Source organism: Aquarana catesbeiana, linkage group LG02 (assembly GCF_042186555.1).
Source record: "Aquarana catesbeiana isolate 2022-GZ linkage group LG02, ASM4218655v1, whole genome shotgun sequence".
NCBI classification, from domain to species: domain Eukaryota; kingdom Metazoa; phylum Chordata; class Amphibia; order Anura; family Ranidae; genus Aquarana; species Aquarana catesbeiana.
In genome coordinates, this window is record NC_133325.1 from 794,447,352 (window position 1) to 794,466,456 (window position 19,105).

Genomic DNA, 19,105 nt, shown 5'->3' on the forward strand with positions numbered 1-19,105 from the left:
GACACAGGAGCTGCTGCCCGCAGCCTGCCACCTGCCACCTAGGTGGGGTACATGCCAGACAGACCAGCAGACAGCGAGCAAGCAGGCGGTGGAGTGCCATCGGCCGCCCTGCGGAAAAAAGAATAAAACACCGGCCACCACTGCTTCATGCCTTCCTGACTCCTGTACTGTGCCCATTTGCTTCTCTCATACTATGCCCTTCCACCCCCCCCTATACTGTGATCTCCTAACTCTAGCACTGTGCCCTCCTGACACCCCCCCCATTGTACCCTTTGTGTTGATTAGTCTTTAATTTCTGGCATGTTTTCTAATTGGTTAAAATAGATTTTATTGAAAGTACAGATAAATAAATGTTTAATTCTATCAATTATTTATACTTCAATTATTGAGAGTTGGTGAGTAAATTGGGGCAGACATGTAGGGGCCCCAGTTCATTACTTTGTCCCAGGGGCCCATGATGCTATTAAGAGAGCCCTGGTCCCCGGGAGACAAAACACTAAAAAAGAAGTGAATATGCCCCCACATGGGATTACTTTATATTAAGATAAATGCAAATACTTATCCTAATTACTACTATTATACTAATGTCCAAAATGTGTTTATTTTCTAATAGTTATTTAGCATCTGCCTGGAATTTAGTTGTACGTTTTGCAGGGTAGGGGTGACACACTTTGGTTTTTATGGGAACATGGGGTGGAGGCAGCCGGTGAAGAAGGAATTCTGGTGTGTATGGTCAGACACCTTGCAGTCTCTCTCCCCTTGCTGTAAGATTTGTTGGACTTCATATTGTAAGGTTCCTCTCTGCTATCTATAACAGGAATCTTTGTAGTTCTATTTGTGTCCTGTAGATGGCGCTGTCTGTTCTTTCACTTCAATGCGGAGCTCCTGCTTTTGCTATGCACAAGAAAGGTGTGATGTTACAAAGCTGCCAGTAGGTGGCAGTGTAATTCCATGAAGATCTATCATAAAACTGAACAGAGACTTTGTATTAACACAGAAAAATGTGATGTTCCTGAGTTGCCAGCAGGTGGCAGGATGTTATTCACCTACATGAGATGAATTGTTACTTTGCATTAACAAAGGAGCCACTGTATGGTTAAAAAAAAAAAGATTATATAGGATCAAAAATAATAATATAGGCTGGTCCTCTCTGTAGATACAAAATGGAATTAGATGACTATATTAAACACTGGTAGATGGACCGGGACTCTTCAGTTTGAAGATCCAATAGTTTACCGCCTCCTCTCCTGGACTGAAACGGGTTCCTCTGATTTCAGTGCACACTGTGAGCTTCTCTCACTATGCATTAGAAGCTGCAGCAAGTCAGATAGAGACCACCTCATTTCCTGGCTGGAGGACGTCCAGTATCATCTTGCACTTTCTTCCCCAGCCTGACTGTCCCCGGTCCGCTGCTTTCATTCATTGGATTTCAGTTCTTTCGCTTATGGAGGCTGAACATCACATGTGTGCATGTAAATACAGCCTGCCTAGCCCTCCTCCCGACTGACATCTACCCATCAAAACATTTTGATATTTGAATAACTCCTCCTAAAAGCCCGTCCACTACTTGAATCAGGACTGAGGACTTTTGAGAGGAGTACTGAGGCATTGCATAGAAAAGCACAGGGACCCAGTGATTGTATGACTGGGTGTAAAATAAAATATGAAAATAGGAAGTTTTTTGTTTCATCTAAGAAAAGGCTTTGTTAATTAAATTTAAAAAAAAACAAAAACAAAAAAAACAAAAAAAAAACAGCAACAGTATAAAGACAGTTGAAATGGATTGGAGAGGTATGTGATATAGTGGCGTCATTATGGGGGTGTGAACCGCACCCGGGTGACATCAGGAGCAGACTGACCATTCGGTGACAGCCAGGGGAGCAAAGCAGGAGGCTGCGGCAGCAGGGTCCGATCTTGGAATTAACTCACTTATGGTGGCAGAGTGCCACGGGAGGCGGGCAGAGACGTGCCACGGGAGGGGGCCAGAGACTGGGTACATTATATTATACTTTTAGAGTTAACTGCCATTACAACTACTTTACAAATCTATTTATTCCTGGGGCCTGAGGTCTGCATGTTAAAAGGAGAAGTTCACCTTTTAGGTTGAATATATTTTTATTCACTTATTTCCAGGGATAGAAAAAACAAAGCAATAAAGGGGTACATAAAGAAAAAAAAAGGAAGAAGGGGAACAATGTTAAACAAATATCGAAATTACACAAATTGGCAACATAAGTGACAATAGAACAATTTGATATAATGAATGGTGTGGAAGATCAATAGAGAAGAAAAAAAGATGACGGAAAGAAGAAAAGGCAGTAGGAAGGAAAATACCGCATTCCTTTTTAAAATGCTACAGAATATGTATATATAGGTCGTATTGTCTCCACCTCCAGTGGGATAAGTTCACCTTTTAACAAAAAATAATAAATGTATGTTTTTTTTTTCTAAATGCATTTACAGTGGAACCTTGGATTAAGAGCATAATCCGTTCCAGGAGAATGCTTGTAATCCCAAGCACTCGCATATCAAAGCAAGTTTCCCCATAAAAGTCAATGGAAATTAAGATAATTCGTTCCGCATTGACTTCTATTGCATGCAATACCGCATGTGGCCAGAGGTTGGGGGCGCCAGAGAGCCTTGGAAATACTCAGGGACAGCACAGCTCGGCTGAACTTGGAAAGCCTCGGAAACGGAGTATGTCCGAGTGTTTCCGAACCGTTCCGAGTGTCTCCAGTGCCCTCGCACCTCTGGCCAAATGCGGTACTTCACACATTAGCTTGAACTCTGCTCGTTTTGCTAGACAACACTCGCAAACCGAGTCAGAATTAAAAAAAAAAAAAAGTTGCTTGTCTTTCAAAACGCTCGTTAACCGCGTTACTCGTAAACCAAGGTTCCACTGTATTACTGTTGGTTTCTGCAGGGGTCTCCAAACTACGGCCCTCCAGTTGTTCAGGAACTACAATCCCTATCATGCCTAGTCATGTCTGTGAATGTCAGAGTTTTACAATGCCTCATGGGATGTGCAGTTCTAGAATAGCTGGATGGCCGCAGTTTGGTGATCCCTGCGTCTAAAGCAGGGGGTTTCAACCTAGCAACCCTCCAGCTGTTGCAAAACTACAAATCCCATCATGCCTCAGCCTTTGGGAGTTATGCTTGTAACTGTCAGCTTTGCAATTCCTCATGGGACTTGTAGTTTCGCAACAGCTGGAGGGCCGCCAGTTTGAGACCCCTGCATCTAAAGCATTGCACCAGCGATCAGCAGATCGCTGGTCCCATGCAGGTCTCCTGCAGTCCAACAGTGTGCCCTTATGTCCCGCATGAGCAAGCTGATACAATCTGACAGGAAGAGCGAATGAACCACCACAGCGTCATGGTTGTTCATTGAAAACTACAGGCCGACAGCCGCAAAGGCTGCCGGACCTTGTAGTTTTCCATTCACTGGACACTGTAAATGAGTGATGCGGCTGGGCTTGTTTTTTTTAAAGTTGTGACAGCTAGTGGGGGGGATAAGATCCCGGCTAGCTATCAGATCAGGGAATCGGGGAGATGCGGGCGCCGGTCTGTTCGTAACATGTTACACCCTAAATATGGGTGTAACATGTAACGAAAGGTGAAGTTATCCTTTAAGTACCAAAGGACTTCAGCTCGGACCCCAGGCTGCATAATGTGTCAGCACTGTATACATATAATCAACTTTCAAAATACACTCCATGATAGTCCTCCCAATACTGCAATGGGAGGAAAGGACAGGACAGAAGCGACTTGCAGAAGCAATTTTTTTTATTGCAAAGATTGCTAGAAAGGGGGTTCATCCAGTATTGGAACCCCCCTAGTGCTATGAGAACTTTGTTTCTGCACCCTCCATGGTGGAAATGATACTTCTTATCATTACAATAAAAGATGATATTAAATGGCAACAACACATCATCCGATTTATTATTTTATCAAGAAAGAGAAGTAAAACTAGCGGCAGAGAGCTGCGTCCGGATTGGTCAGTGGCTGGGTTCAAAGTGGACGATGGCTTCCTCTCTGGTCTTGCCCACCTGGAAGGCGGTGAGGCTCATCTCCTCCTGGTAACACGGGAGCTTCTTGTAGACCCGCAGATGTATATACTGATCATCTCCTACATGAGTCTGAGAAGGACAAACACAACCGTCATCAATACTGTAACTGCATCTGATTTCCAATAAAGTGAACCGGTCACTCTTAAAATTTTAGAAGTAAAAGTCTTGCTAGCAAACATTACAACTACCCCTTCAGTGGGGCTCCCTCTGCACTGCAAGGGTTAAAAGGTGCATTTTTGTCTACGGTACATTTATATGCAGTTTGTGCTTTCCCTATCCCTTGCAACTGGGGAGGACTGCCTGTCCATGCAAATGATCCCCCCCCCCGAAAAATGCTCCTCTTCAGCCCCACCTGTCACTCTGATGTCATCATCTACAATGCAGCATCACCAGTCCTGCATTGCAAGTGAGGACACGGAGGGCCGTCTACAACCCGAAGTGTCGTAGGAAAGAAGATGGTGCCGGCTGCCAGGGGAGAGAGGGTGAAAAAGTACAGATGCTTTTTATGGTGCTGTAGGGGAAAAAATAGCATTTAAGACTATGAATTTTCCCCAGAGTTAAGCCTTAACTTTGCTTATTTTGACGCTTGGCTTGATCTAGTGTTCCCACCAACCAACCTTCTATCCAGTGACCCTTCTCTTTTTTTTCAAATAACATTTTTATTTTGTTTTGATTATAAAGCAAAAGATAGACATAGCTTGCGCAATTATGAATTCTCAAACAACATCTACTACATGTTATTATATAGCTAGTAAAATGCAGAGAGAAAAGAGTGAAAGAGGTTAAGAAAGATGGTGCAGAGATAACAGAGAAGAATAGGACTAGAGAGAGGGTAGGAAAGGAGGGTATGAGGGATAGGGAAGGGGGTTCGACCCTCAGCTCAAGGCAGATCCTCATGGCTATGCCATTCCTCCCAGACCTTATTGTGTGCTTCTAGCCTGTCTTGTAGTCTAACTGTCATTTTTCCATTAGTTCTACATCTTTTATTCTGGTATAAAGGTCCTCCTGGGAGGGGGGAACGTCTTTTCAAGTGAAGGGCAACCAGGCATCGAGCAGCCGTCAAAATGTGTCTTAGAAGTTTTTTAGAGGGCTTAGAAATACATAAGGGAGACACCCCTAGCAAAAATAGTTTTGGGGTCATGGGGACTTGCACACCCAGTAAGTGGGACAGCAATAGCTGCATCTCCATCCAAAAAGGGACAATCTTGGGGCAACTCCAGTATATATGGTAGAGAGTACCCTTTTCTCTCCCACAGCGCCAGCACCGATCTGAGCATGAGGGATATATGACATGAAGAACGTCCGGTGTCAGGTACCACTTGGCGAGTCATGTTTTGTCTGTAATTGGGCAAACGATAGCATTCTACGTGTCCTGGGATCCACCAAGTGGCCCATATGAAAAAGATTTTGTGTTGCCCAGGGAAGAGACATCTGGCATGTTAGACCGGCAGGCAGGTCAGGGTTATAAAGAAAGGAGGTGAGAAGTGACTGCTCTGAGCTGAGCCCATGGGCATGAGACAGTCTTCTCCAGAGCGACCTAAGTAGGGTCATTGACCCCAGGAGTCTCTCCGGGTCCACCTTCACGCTCGCACTCCATAGCAGACTGTTTGGATGTATAGGAGCTAGCCATATCTTCTCAATTTCCACCCATTTATTATATGCCCTTTGGGGAAACCAGGAGGTAATAGCCCGCAGTTGAGATGCTTGGTAATATTTGACCAGGTCAGGGAATGCCAGCCCCCCATCTGTTCGGGACGCAACTAGTACTGATCGGGGTATTCTGTGTCTCTTGTAGTTCCAGAAAAATCGCACTAGGTCTGCCTGGAGCGTATGCAGTTGTCCATAAGGTACTGGAATGGGCAGTGTCTGGAACAGGTACAAAGGTTTGGGGAGAATGGTCATCTTTACAGATGCCACTCTGCCCAAAAGGGAAATATGATGGGTTTTCCATTTTTGTATAAAGGTCTCTTACGTGGCGGAAAAGGGGTGGGAAGTTGGCTTGATATAATGATGCGCAAGACTGGGTAATTTGGACCCCTAAGTATTTCAGGGCTGAAGTCTTCCAATGGTAGGGAAAACATTGCTGTAGATGTTGCACTTCTGCATCCGGAATGTTAATTGGCAGTGCTTCTGATTTGGATGCATTAATTTTGTATCCGGAGAGGGATTTGTATGTGTCCAGTTCGGCATTTAGATTCAGCAGTGATATCCGAGGTTGAGTAAGGGTAAGTATGGACTTGTCCGCGAACAAGGCCAATTTAAACTCCCTCCCTCAAACCGAAACCCCCCTTATGTTCGGATTTCCGGGAATGGACGCCACCAGGGGCTCTATATACAATGCAAACAATAACTGAGAGAGCGGGCATTCCTGGTGTGTACCGCTTGCTATCAAAAAGGTGGAGGACATAGCAAAAGGGGTCTTAACCTGGGATGTAGGGTTAGTGTACAAGTGTTGGATAGCCCTTAGAAAGGCCCCCCGAAAGCCCATGTGCTTTAACGTGGTGAACAGGAAGGGCCAGCCAAGGCGATCAAATGCCTTTTCTGCATCTAATCCCAAAACTAGGGACTCTTGACCCTCCCTGTTTGCCACATCTATCAAATTAATGACCCGTCTCGTGTTAGCTCCCGCTTGGCGTAGGGGAACAAAGCCTACCTGATCTTTATGTATCAGGGATGGCAATATCACATTCAGTCGTATAGAGAGGAGTTTTGTAAAGATTTTTAGATCGGAATTCAGGAGTGCTAGGGGCCTGTAACTAGCGCAAAGGGCAGGGTCCTTATCCGGCTTTGGGATTATTGTGAGGAAGGACCTCTGCATGTCAGAGGGTATGGGTGTTTGTTGGAGAAAAGCATTAAATAATTTACATGTGTGGTAGAAGGATAGGGAGAAAAGTTTTATAGTATTCATATGGGAGTCCGACAGGGCCTGGAGATTTACGGGTGGGCAGGGACTTAACAGTAGAGGTAATTTCCTCCTCAGATATGTCTGCATTAAGTGAAAGAAGGTCCGAGGCCTGAAGTCGGGGAATCCCGCTTCGTTCCAGATACTGGGTCAGTCTGTCAGTAAGTTCAGGGAAAGTAGAGTCATGAGGGATCTCAGAGTTATTATATAACTTGGTATAGAATTCCGCAAAGACTTGAGTTATATCATGGGGATGGGAGATTAGGTCGCCCTCCGTGTTTTTTATTTGATGGGGAGTTGTTGCGTTTGAGCGTTCAGTTAATTTGCGAGCCAAGAGGGAGTGAGCCTCATTACCCTTGTCATAATAGAGCTGTTTCAATCTCCGTAACACTTTTTCCACTTTGCCAATAGCCAAGTCTTTAAGAGTTGTGCGTAGACATACAATTTTTTTAAGAGGCTGTGTCGACTGAGAAATCTGTAGGTTTTGTTCCAACACCCTAAGCTCCCGCTCGGTCCGCACCTTAACAGCCATCGCATCTTTCTTCATGGCCGAGGCTAGTACTATACACCGGCCCCGGAGGACTGCCTTATGGGCTTCCCAAAGGACGGAAGGATAAACAGCTGGGGTTGTATTCTCGATAAAATAGTACTTCAATGTCGAGTCTAGCTCCATTTTGGAAGGAGGGTGCTGTAGGAGAAAAGTGTTGAGTTGCCAGTGGCAAGGCCTACGGTTTAAGGCACCCAAGTTCAATGTCATGAAGATGGGGGCATGATCCGACCAGGAGATCGGGTGGATTTGTGTATCGTTAACAGTGGCGTCTCCAGCTTTCATATTTAGGGGGGCACATGGGGGGACAGGGACAAAAGTAGGGGGGCAACTATAAAATGCATATATATATAGATATATATCTATATATATATATAGATATATATCTATATAGATAACGATAAATATATATATATATATATATATATATATATATATATATATATATATATATATATATATATATATAGATATATATATATATATCTATATATCTATATATCTATATATCTATAACTGATAACTGAGAGTCCTGGTGGAGTCCTTCCTGCAACTTGCTCTTCTCCCTGCCAATGAGGATGCAGGGGAAGGAGCAGATCGGGCGGCCATGGTTGTTTGAGCGCTCACATTATGCAGTGTCAACAAGCAGAGGGAGGGGGGAGGAATCACCCGCAGGAGCTGACTGGGGACCCTCTCCCACTTAGACATTGATTTTTTTGTAAAAAAAAAAAAAATTTTTTTTATTGGGGGGGCACATGGTGGGGCACAGCATAATGCTGGGGGGGGGTCAGGGCCCCCTCTGGCCCCCCCTAGGGTCGCCATTGATCATTAACGACCCACAAGGCAGCATTATTTACAAAGAGATAGTCAATTCGGGAGTGCGTGCGATGGGGTGCAGAGTAGAACGTGTATTGTCTGTCCCCGGGGTGAAAGGCTCACCAAGAGTCAAACAGGGCATACCGTCTAGTGATCTGTCTAAAGAGTTTTGATTCTCTGGTTGTCCTGTTCTGTGAGTTCTGGGGGTCTACCGTGTGGCGGTCATGTACCGATGAGTGGGACAAATTAAAGTCTCCTCCAACTATCAGAAATTCATGGGGCATTCGGAACAGACGTGAGAATACTTTAGTAAGGAAGTTGATCTGATGGGTATTTGGGGCATAGAGGTTGTATATAGTAACCGCCTGAGACTGCCATTGACCACGTAATATAATATAATGACCTTGTGGGTCAATATAAGATTCTGAACATTGAAAGGGTGAACCCCGTTTGAAAAGGATGGCCACTCCTGTGCATTTACGAGGATTAAACACCTGATAAATTTGGGAGTATCGCCTGGAGGCGAACGTAAAAGGAGTCTCCTTTGTTAAAGTGAGTCTCCTGAAGCATAATAATATCTGCTCCCGAGTGCCTACACTCAGTAAGCACCAGATGTCTCTTCCTGTTGGAGTTTAATCCGTGGACATTCAATGACATTACCTTAGCCATAGTGATGGGTATGTGCAAGAAAAAAAGATACTTATCTGATCCAGCTGCCCGAGTGCCAAGTCGCCAAGGTATGGAGGATGCCGAGAGCCGAGGGGCTCTGTGGAAGGTTGACAGGGTCCTGAAATGAGCTGAAGGAGGGATAAGGAAAGGGGAAGTGAGAATAGAGAGAAAAGATAAAGACAGATTAACAAAGTGCATAATAAACATCGCATATAAATTCCGCATATCCTGCAAGATGCAGGGTTAACTAATTACCAATAGGTCCCACCGGTCCAAAGTGAAAACAACAGGCCAGGGGGACGTAAGGAAGTTAAACTGTTCAGGAACTCTAGGGAGTAAACCACAGGGGGTCCAGTGAGCGGAAGAGCAACCACTCTCAGTTCTTCAATTAGAAGCGCCCAATAAATTTTGCAGGAAAAAGAAAAAACTGTATGGAGGCCTAGGGGAATTTGAAACATTTGGTAATGGGTGAACCAGGGTAAGCAGCTTTGGGGAAGCTCTTGTTGCGGCTGAGAGAGTCAAGTACAGGGAACTTGATCTTTACAGTCCTTTTTAGGCTTGGCAGATTTTTGAGGCGAACTTTCACCCCGGGAACGTTAAGTCGGAGGGACCCTCTGCCAGATCAAGGGAGGAGGGGGTGGAGTGGCCAGCAAGTCCCAATCCTGGAGCCGGGGGACAGAGAGCCCCAGTGTGTCACAAAAAACCTCCAGGTCTTCAGGGTATCACAGTACAGCTGACTGTCCGTCTTTCCTTGCCGTCAGACTAAAGGGGAAACCCCATCGATAGGCAATGTCTGTTTTCCTGCAGCAGAAGGAGAAGGGGTTGTAGGAGCCTGCGTTTCTGCAACGTGATCCATGATAGATCAGGGTAAAGCTGGATTTGGGTATTGGCGAAGACCACTTTCCTAGTGGATCGGGCTTTTCGCATGATATCCTCTTTTAGCGGATATGAGTTGATCTTGCAGATAACATCTCGTGGTTTAGAAAGTGGTCCCTTGGGACGTAGGGCACGATGAGCTCTGTCCATTTCTATGGGTTTATTTGGGGGATCTCCCAAGAGGCCATTAAATAGGGTTTGCAGGGGGTCATGTAAGTCTTCTGGTCCTTCTGATTCGGGTAAACCCCTGATTCGTATGTTGTTCCTGTGCCCCCTATTGTCCAGATCCTCTAGGTGGCGTTGCATATCCCTCAAAAGCATGCGATGATCTGCACCCTGCAGTTGGGTGTGATGTACTGCTAATTTGGTTTCCTGAATTTCTTCCTCCGCCATCTCCACCCTGTCAGCTAGGTGTTTAAAGTTAACTTGAAGTACCTGTATTTCAGCTCGGCAGGTAGACTTAACATCCTTGATTAGTTGTTTAAAATCCTCTTTGGTCAGAATGGCCTGGAGGTAGTCATGGCATGAAAGATGAGATTGGATATGAGAGTCTGGTGTCACCTGGTATGGGGCATATTGAGAGACAGGTGTTTGTTGATGTTGGAGGAAAGTCTCTGGCTGGACCTGGGCTGCACGCTTAGGCTGGAAGCCCCATATGGTGTTCTCCCCTGAGGGCTGGGGCTGTATAGAGGATCGCCTTTGCAATTCCCCCGCATCTGTGGTACTTGGGGGGCCAGCAGCCTGAGCATAGGTGGTGACAATCTCGATCCCCCCTGTTAAGCCTGGACCCCCCAAGCGAGATTGTCTTTGTTCCTTAGGAGAAGCTGGGGCCTGGTTGTAGGCCTGTTGTGGCATGCATTGCCTTTGAAGGCCGGTGGGAGTAATCTCTGAGTCCTGCGTGTAAAGGGGGGCTGGCGGGGGGGAAAGTCCTCCAAATCCTCTGAGGAGGTGGGGGAGCTGGGCGCTACTGCCGAGACCCCCGGATCGGAAGCCATCCATAGCAGCCGGGGGAAGGCATCCGTGCACTGTGTGCAGGAGGTTCCAGTGAGGCCTAGTGTGGCAGTCTGTGTCCCCTGGAGCAGCATCTCCTGGGACACAGGGTGGGGGGAGAGACTCACTGTGCTCTTCCTTGCGGCCTGCGGGCCGGGTGACATCCAGGCCATTGTGGAGGATTCCTGTGGATGGATCAGAGCCTGGTATCCTGATGGCGGAGCCCTCATGGAGGAGGCGGAGGAGTCCGCCGGCGCCATTTTGTCTATCCTGCCGGTTGGCATGGAAGGAGGTGAGAAGTAGCCTCTGAGTGTCACCGAAGTGCCGGGCGGAGGCTGAGATGATCCCCGGCCTTTAGTGGATTGGGTTCTCCGCGATCCACCCATATGCAGGCGTAGAAAAGTTCCCTGTTTAGGCCTTGTAGCTGTGGGCTGAGAGGGAGCTAAAGGCTCACACGTCCATTCAGGTCAGCTTCCGGTCACGCCCCCAGTGACCCCTCTCTTAGTTACCAATGCGGTGTTCTCATAGAACAGAGAACAATGGGTGGGTATGTACGGGTTCAGAGGTAGAATTGGGAATTCAAGCCATTATAAGCAATGTGAAACCAGTATCAGAGGGGTGCGCAGAAGAGTGTTGTCCCGCACAGCCAACTAGATTTAATTTTAAGGTTTAAAATGGTGACAGGTTCATCTTAATGTACAGTGGTTGTAAACCTCAGACATGAAATATGAACAAAGCATATCCCTCTATAGTGTGTACTTGTCTCACTTCTGTCTGCTTCCTCCTTCCTCTGCACGAGTCACTTGTGACACCAAGAGAAGAATAGTGACAGCTCTGTTCCTGTTTGGAGGGGGGAGGGGAGTGGTCAGCTGTCAGGGCTCTCCTCTCCTCACTGAGCTCTGCAGAGTATTTCAGCTCTCCACCCCCCTTTTTTTCTGAACTCTCAGGCACACTGTAAAGCGGACCTTCAATAATTTTTTCATCTTTAAATCTTCTGCCCTTGTTGTTGTTTTAACTTTAGATAGTAAAACATTTTTTGTCTGCCAGTAAATACCTTAGGAAGTGGGCTGTATGTTTGTCTGGTCATTAGCCTAGGCTTATGACATCATGCATCTCTCTCCCTCCCTCCCCCTCTCTCTCCCCCTCTCTCTCCCCCCCTCTCTCTCTCCAGGAAGGGAGCTGAGTCATAAGAGGTCCAATGAGAGCTGCAGGTGTGTGTCTGTGTAAATCCAGGACGTGAACAGGCAGCAGCTTCAGCTGTCCACAGTTATAATGGTTGCAGACAGACTCAGTGGAGGGAGATTTCCGCAGCATATTTGGCAAGTACAGAATCACAATATATATAAAATAATATGCAAAGTGGCTGGAGGGAAGCTTTAGAATGGCAAAGAAGTTTTTATTACAAATTATGTGAGCAGACTGCAGTTCCTCTATAAAATTCAGCACTTTGAACAGATATAAAATGTGAAAACTGCAGATAATCAGGTACAACTTATGTAGGAGGATTTGTTTCATCTCTGTGCATCACCTGAGGCCGGTCACTTTACTGGGTATATGGAAGGGTTTACAATTACTTTACTTGTAGGTTATCTTGTCCGTTTCTGTGTGAAGAGGACTTTCTCTGTAGGTTTGGAATGTTCTTATCTGCAGGCTGCTTTTAGTAGGACAACATCCGCACTTCTGATTGGCTGCCATGAGTAATGCACAACATAATGCTATACACTTATGCTGAATAAAGCTCAGATTGGCTGTTGTCACAACCAAAGAAAACAGACGGTCTTTTTTTTATTTTAGATCGCAAAAAAAAACCAGAGGTTATAAAAATCCACCAAAAGACAGCTCTGTTTGAGTGAAAACAATGATATAAATTTCATTCATGTACAGCGTTGTACGATCGCGCAATTACCAGTTAAAATTGGGCAGTGCGCAATAGCAAAAAATGGCCTGGTCACAAAGGGGGTAAAACCTTCCGGAGCTGAAGTGGTTAATGGAATTAGTTAATGGGATCTGCAGCATGGGAGTCTGCCAGAATTCCATGTTCTGGGTATTCATTGTGTGTGTGCGCCAACCCAGGCTGGACACAAGGGGGCAGCTCTGCACCCCCCAACCAATGGAGGGAAATATAGAAAAACCTCGGCCTTTAGGTTTAAATACTTCATTAATAAAATGAATTAAAGGGGTTGTAATGCTTTGGTGTTTTTTTTGGTTTTGTTTTTTAAATAACAAACATGTTATACTTACCTCCTCTGTGCAAGGGTTTTGCACAGAGTGCTGCCACGGAAAGCCGCATTCCATGGAGGCACTTGTGCGCTCCCGAGTCCTGCTGCTGCGTCCATTGACACAGACACAACAGGACTCTGCCCCACCCCCCGGCTCACTGGATTTCATTGACAGCAGCCTATGGCTCCTGCTGCTACCAATCTATCCAATGAGGACCCGAGACAGCAGCTGGAGCTGCTGTGCTCGTCCCAGTTGCTGGAACAATTGGGTTCAGGTAAGAAGAAGGGGGGGTCTGGGGCTGCAGCACAAAAAGGTTTTTCACCTTAATGCATAGAATGCATTAACCACTTGAGGTCCGGGCCATAGCCGAATGACGGCTACAGCGCGGACCTCAATCTCCGGGAGGATGTCATATGACGTCCTCCCCTATGCATGCGCACCGCGCGCACCCTGCAGGGCGCGCGGTGTGCGTGCTGTGATCACCGAGTCACAGAGACTGGGATGATCACAGATCCGCGTAAGGGGCCGGTCCCGGCCCCTTACCGTGTGATCAACTATCAGCCAAAGACAGCTGGTCACATGATGTAAACAAAAGCTTGGTGATCGGTTTTGTTTTCTCCTCACGCTGACAGCGTGAGGAGGAAAAAAAAGCCGATCACCGGCTTATGTCAAAGTGACATCGGTCCCGAAGAGGAAGGAGGCACAGATGCCTCATCTGTGCCTCCAAGTGCCATCTGCCAGTGCCCACAAGTGCCACCTATTAAAGCCCACAAGTGCCACCTATTAGTGCCACCTAGCAGTGCTGCCATCAGTGCCCAATCAGTGCCCAACACTGCCACCCATCAGTGCCCATAACCGCCACCCATCAGTGCCCATCACTGCCACCTATCGGTGCCCATCAGTGCTGCCTCATCAGCGTACATCAACGAAGGAGAAAAATTTACTGTTTGCAAAAATTGATAACAAAATATAAAAAAAATATATTTTTTAAAAATTCTCTTTTTCAATTTTTTTAACAAAAAATAAAAACCGTAGAGGTGATCAAATACCATCAAAAGAAAGCTCTATTTGTGGGGGAAAAAAATGATAAAAATTTCATTTGGGTACCGTGTTGTATGACCGCACAATTGTCATTCAAAGTGCGACAGCACTGAAAGCTGAAAATTGGTCTGGACAGGAGGGGGGTTTAAGTGCCCTGTAAGCAAGTGGTTAAAGAGGAACTGCAGTCTGCTCACATAATTTGTAATAAAAGCATCTTTGCCATTCTGAAGCTTCCCTCCAACCATTATAACTGTGGACAGCTAAAGCTGCTGCCTGTCCACTTACTGGATTTACATAGACACACACCTCCAGCTCTGCAGCTTTCATTGGCCCTCTTATTGATCAACGAGAGAGAGAGAGAGAGAGAGAGAGAGAGAGAGAGAGAGGTGCATGATGTCATAAGCCTAGGCTAATGACCAGACAAGAAGCAGGAAGTGGGCTGTATAAGGGATTTACTGGCAGAAAAAAAAAATGGAGTTAGACTTACCGGTAACTCCTTTTCCAGTGGTCTTCCAGGACAGCCCTTGAGAGATGGAGTCCCTCCCATCGACCCAGGAAACACATTGCCACAGTTCAAAAGGCGGTCCCTGGTCAGTCATTTACCAAAAACCGAAGGATGGGACTGAAAAATATAAACCATAACAGGCAATAACGTTAGTACATCAACATAATCAAAAGAGGGTGGGATCGTGCTGTCCTTGAAGACCACTGGAAAAGGGGTTACCGGTAAGTCTAACTCCAGTTTTCCCAGTTGTCTTCCAGGACAGCCCTTGAGAGGATCCCCAAGTACTCACCAGATTAGGGGGGAGCACGGCTTGGAGGACTTTCCTCCCAAAAGCCTGATCCTGACTGGACATTAAGTCTAGTCGATAATGCCTTGTAAAGGTGGAGAAGCTTGACCATGTGGCTGCTTTACATATTTGCTCTGGGGTGGCACCAGCTCTTTCTGCCCAGGATGCCGACAATGTGGAGTGGGCTTTAATAACCCCAGGAGGATCTTTGTTTATTGTCTTATACCCCTCTGTTATAGCTAGCCTAATCCATCTAGCTATGGTGACTTTAGAAGCTTTTTGCCCCTTACGTTGTCTGGAAAAAAGAACAAAAAGTGAATCTGAAATTCTGAATGGATTGTTACCCTTGGATATTCTAGGATACACCTCCTCACATCTAATAAATTAAATTGTTTTTCTTTCTCGTTTGAAGTATTCTGACAGAAAGAAGGGAGGACAATATCTACCTATGGAAACTAGATGCCACCTTTGGTAAGAACCCAGGGTCCATCTTTAGGATGACTCGGTCCTCTAGAATCTGGAGGAATGGCTCTCTGATGGAGAGAGCTTGGATTTCACTAACCCTACGGGCTGAAGTGATTGCCACAAGAAGTACTGTCTTGAATGTAATCAGTCTTAGAGAGGCCTCTGAGATAGGTTTAAAAGGTGACCCCAAAAAGGCCTTTAAAACGATTGATAGATCCCAGGACGGAGCTATGTTAACTCTGACTGGTTTGCGTCTGGAGATTGCTTTACAGAATCTAGCGATAAAGGATCTTCCTGTAACCGTTTCTCTAAGTATACACTTAAGGCAGCTATCTGAACCCTAATAGTACTAGGAGTTAGTCCCTTGTCTATCCCCTCCTGGAGAAACTGTAGGATATTTGTTGTATCGACTGTAGCAAGGTCTGAATCACTCTTTAAGTCAGGCCTTTGCTCCTCAATATTTCTTCCTCAGTAACCATGCTGAGAGGTTCAGCATGGTTACTTGCGGATGAAAAAGAGGTCCCTGAGACAGAAGGTCTTGTCTGCAGGAAAGTCTCAGAGAAGGTTGGTCTGTCAACTGTAGTAACGTTGTGAACCATGGTCTCTTGGGCCAAAACGGTGCTACTAAGATTAAACACGTTTCTTCCACTAGAAATTTCGCTAGAACCTTCGGGATGAGGTGAAGCGGAGGAAACGTATACGCCAAGCTGAAGGTCCATGGAGTCTGTAAGGAGTCTACTGCCAAGGGCTGATCTCCTGGGTATAGCGAGCAAAAATTGGGAACTTTTGCATTCTCTTTGTTTGCAAATAGGTCCACTACTGGTTTTCCCCAGTAAGCTGATATGTAGTCGAACACTTCTGGGTGTAGAGACCATTATTGATTCAAAACTCGTTGTCAACTCAAGAAGTCTGCAGTGCTGTTCAGCTCCCCTTTCAGGTGTATTGCAGAGATGGATGCTAGATTGGATTCTGCCCATTGAAATATGTGACTGGCTACCAAAATTAGTTGAGGATTTCTGGTGCCTCCTTGCTTGTTTATATAAGCTACAGCCATCATATTGTCTGAGCAGACTTGTAGATGGTGACCCTGTATTGTGTTCTGAAAGGCTAGTAGAGCTCTGAGGATAGCTGTTAGCTCCTTCCAATTGGACCAGAGAAGTTTCTCCTGACGTCCACCTGCCCTGAGTTGAGATGGGATCCCCAACCCCAGCTGCTCACATCCGTAGTTAGTGTGGATGTGATAGGTAAGACCCAGAGAATCCCTTTGTTTAAATTCTCTGCGTCCTTCCACCACCAGAGGGAGCGTTTTACTTGGTGGGGACTGATATCTCTTCTTCCAGATCCCTGTCTTTTAACTGTTCCAACAAGAACCTCTGAAGGTCTCTTTGGTGGAACCTGGCCCATTGTATGGCCGGAATGGCTGCTGTCATAAGTGCTAATACTGACATCACCTTCCTCACTGTACATTTGGTGCTGCTTTGAAGAAAAAAAAAGACATTCTCTGCCACAGATTCAATATCTTTTCTTCCGGCAGGACTATTCTCTGCTTTACCGACAGGATCTTGTACCCCAAATACAGAATTTCCTGTGTTGGGGTAGTTTTGGACTTTTCCAGACTACTTATCCACCCCAACTGACTCGGGCTGAGCTGTGTTAACTCTAATGCCCCGTACACACGGTCGGACATTGATCGTACATTCCAACAACAAAATCCTAGGATTTTTTCCGACGGATGTTGGCTCAAACTTGTTTTGCGTACACACGGTTGCACAAAGTTGCGGAATTTCCGATCGCCAAGAACGCGGTGACGTCAACCCCGTATGACGAGACTAGAAAAGGCCAGTTCAGAACCAAGCGCGGCACCCTTTGGGCTCCTTTTGCTAATCTTGTGTTAGTAAAAGTTTGGTGAGAGACGATTTGCGCTTTTTCAGACTCGTGGTTTTCAGATCGTTTTCTGCTCTTCAGTTTGTGCTCATCATAGTCGGCCCTCTTCAGGATGTCGACCATCTCCAACATCTCCCCAAAGGATATATTTGATGCCTTAAATCTTCTCCTTCTGGATCCAGACGTTTCTGGCTCCGGGCTTTCCTCCTCCTCGTTCCTGTAATTGGCACGCACCTCATGTGTCTCCGCCATGTGCTCTTCCCCCACTGCGCCGAACGAAAAGGGGCGGGGAAGACTAGAAAGAACATCAGGGGTGGGTGGAGTTACACGCATGTGCAGTAAGCGTAACGTGCGTACGATCTGTGTCCTCCTCCTCCTCCTCCTCCTCCTCCTCCTCCATACAATGTGAAGTAATTTTCTAGCATGGTCTGGAAGTGGGTATTGGGGGAGGGGCTCTCCTGAAGAGAGCTTCCCCCTAGACTTCAGGGTAGGCCTGAGGACCCCCACCCTGAGTGGAAAAAAAAACCCTCATATATAAAGTGTAGGGTGACACCCAGAGAGCAAAAATACATAGGCATATAGGATTTTTTTTTTTTTAAACTGCCAGTCCAATTCAGTGCACTGATTAGGCCTTGGAAAAAATAACCTTATTGAAGAAAAATAAAAAATACTACAAAAAAAAAATTTTTTAAATAATAAAATAAATAAGTTTTGTTCTTAGATATATTTCATGTTCAGCATCTAAACTTCTGAGTTATACAGACAGGGCCGTCTTTAACACAGGGCAAAAGGGGCAGCTGCCCAGGGCCCAGTTATTGTTGTGGGGCCTGAAGCTGCAGCCCTTTGAGCCCGCACCAGTGTTGTTACAGATCTGACATTCTGCCTGCCACAGCGATTCTGCTGAAGTCTCACCTTCTGGCTCCTGCTGCTGCCACTGCCGACAATAGTGGTTAGTTGCTAAGACCGCCCGGCGTCTAGCAACCAACCACGTGGCTAATCTGCCTGCGACTCCGCCCCTGCATTCAGCAGAGATTGGAATTTTCTCCTGCAGTCCTGGCTGCTGCCACACCTCCAGGCTCCCCCTGCAGCTGTCAGTGGTGGTTGGTTGCTAGGTCACGACCACTCAGCATCTAGCAACCAACCACATGGTTGCCCACCATGTTCAATGGATGAGCACGGGATTTCCTGCTTCAGACTGGGTTGCTGCAGCTGTTGCCTGTGCCACATGGCTTGTTTGACACTGCCCTTCCACCCCTCAGTGTTCAGTGGAGGAGCACGGGGCTTCTCCCTCTAGACCTGGCTGCTGCAGCTGCTGCCAGTCCAGAGCCAGCTTAGTGAACTCAAGGAAGGTAAGGAAAAGCTCTGATTTATCTTAGAGGAGGAGCAGCAGCTCTGGAGTTCCTGATATAAGGAGGGGATCCTGATGAAGGGGGCAAATGTGTGGACCCTGATGTAAAGAGGGGGGCCCTGGGGACCCTGATGTAAGGAGGGGGGCTCTCTGGGGACCCCGATGTAAGGAGGGGGCTCTCTGGGGACCCCGATGTAAGGAGGGGGCTCTCTGGGGACCCTGATGTAAGGAGGGGGCTCTCTGGGGACCCCAAGTAAGGAGGGGGCTCTCTGGGGACCCCCAAGTAAGGAGGGGGCTCTCTGGGGACCCCCAAGTAAGGAGGGGGCTCTCTGGGGACCCTGATGTAAGGAGGGGGCTCTGGGGGCTCCAAAATAAGGAGGGGGCTCTGGGGACCTTAATACAAGAAAGCTGACTCTGGGACCATGATTTCAGATGGGGAAACTCTGGGGACTGATGTAAGGAGGGGGGATTCTGCACTGCCACTGATCC

The 19,105-nt window shown here is 46.6% G+C and overlaps 1 protein-coding gene across 1 annotated transcript in view; it reads right to left on the minus strand.

The window, feature by feature from the left end:
• Positions 1–3,904: 3,904 nt before the first annotated feature.
• Positions 3,905–19,105, minus strand: part of CSTA (cystatin A) — a 135,204-nt gene continuing 120,003 nt past the window's right edge. The window contains exon 3 of the mRNA XM_073617472.1: positions 3,905–4,136. Within this exon, the coding sequence (XP_073473573.1) occupies positions 3,996–4,136 (141 nt within the window). The 3' untranslated portion in view covers positions 3,905–3,995. The remainder of the gene's footprint in view (positions 4,137–19,105) is intronic.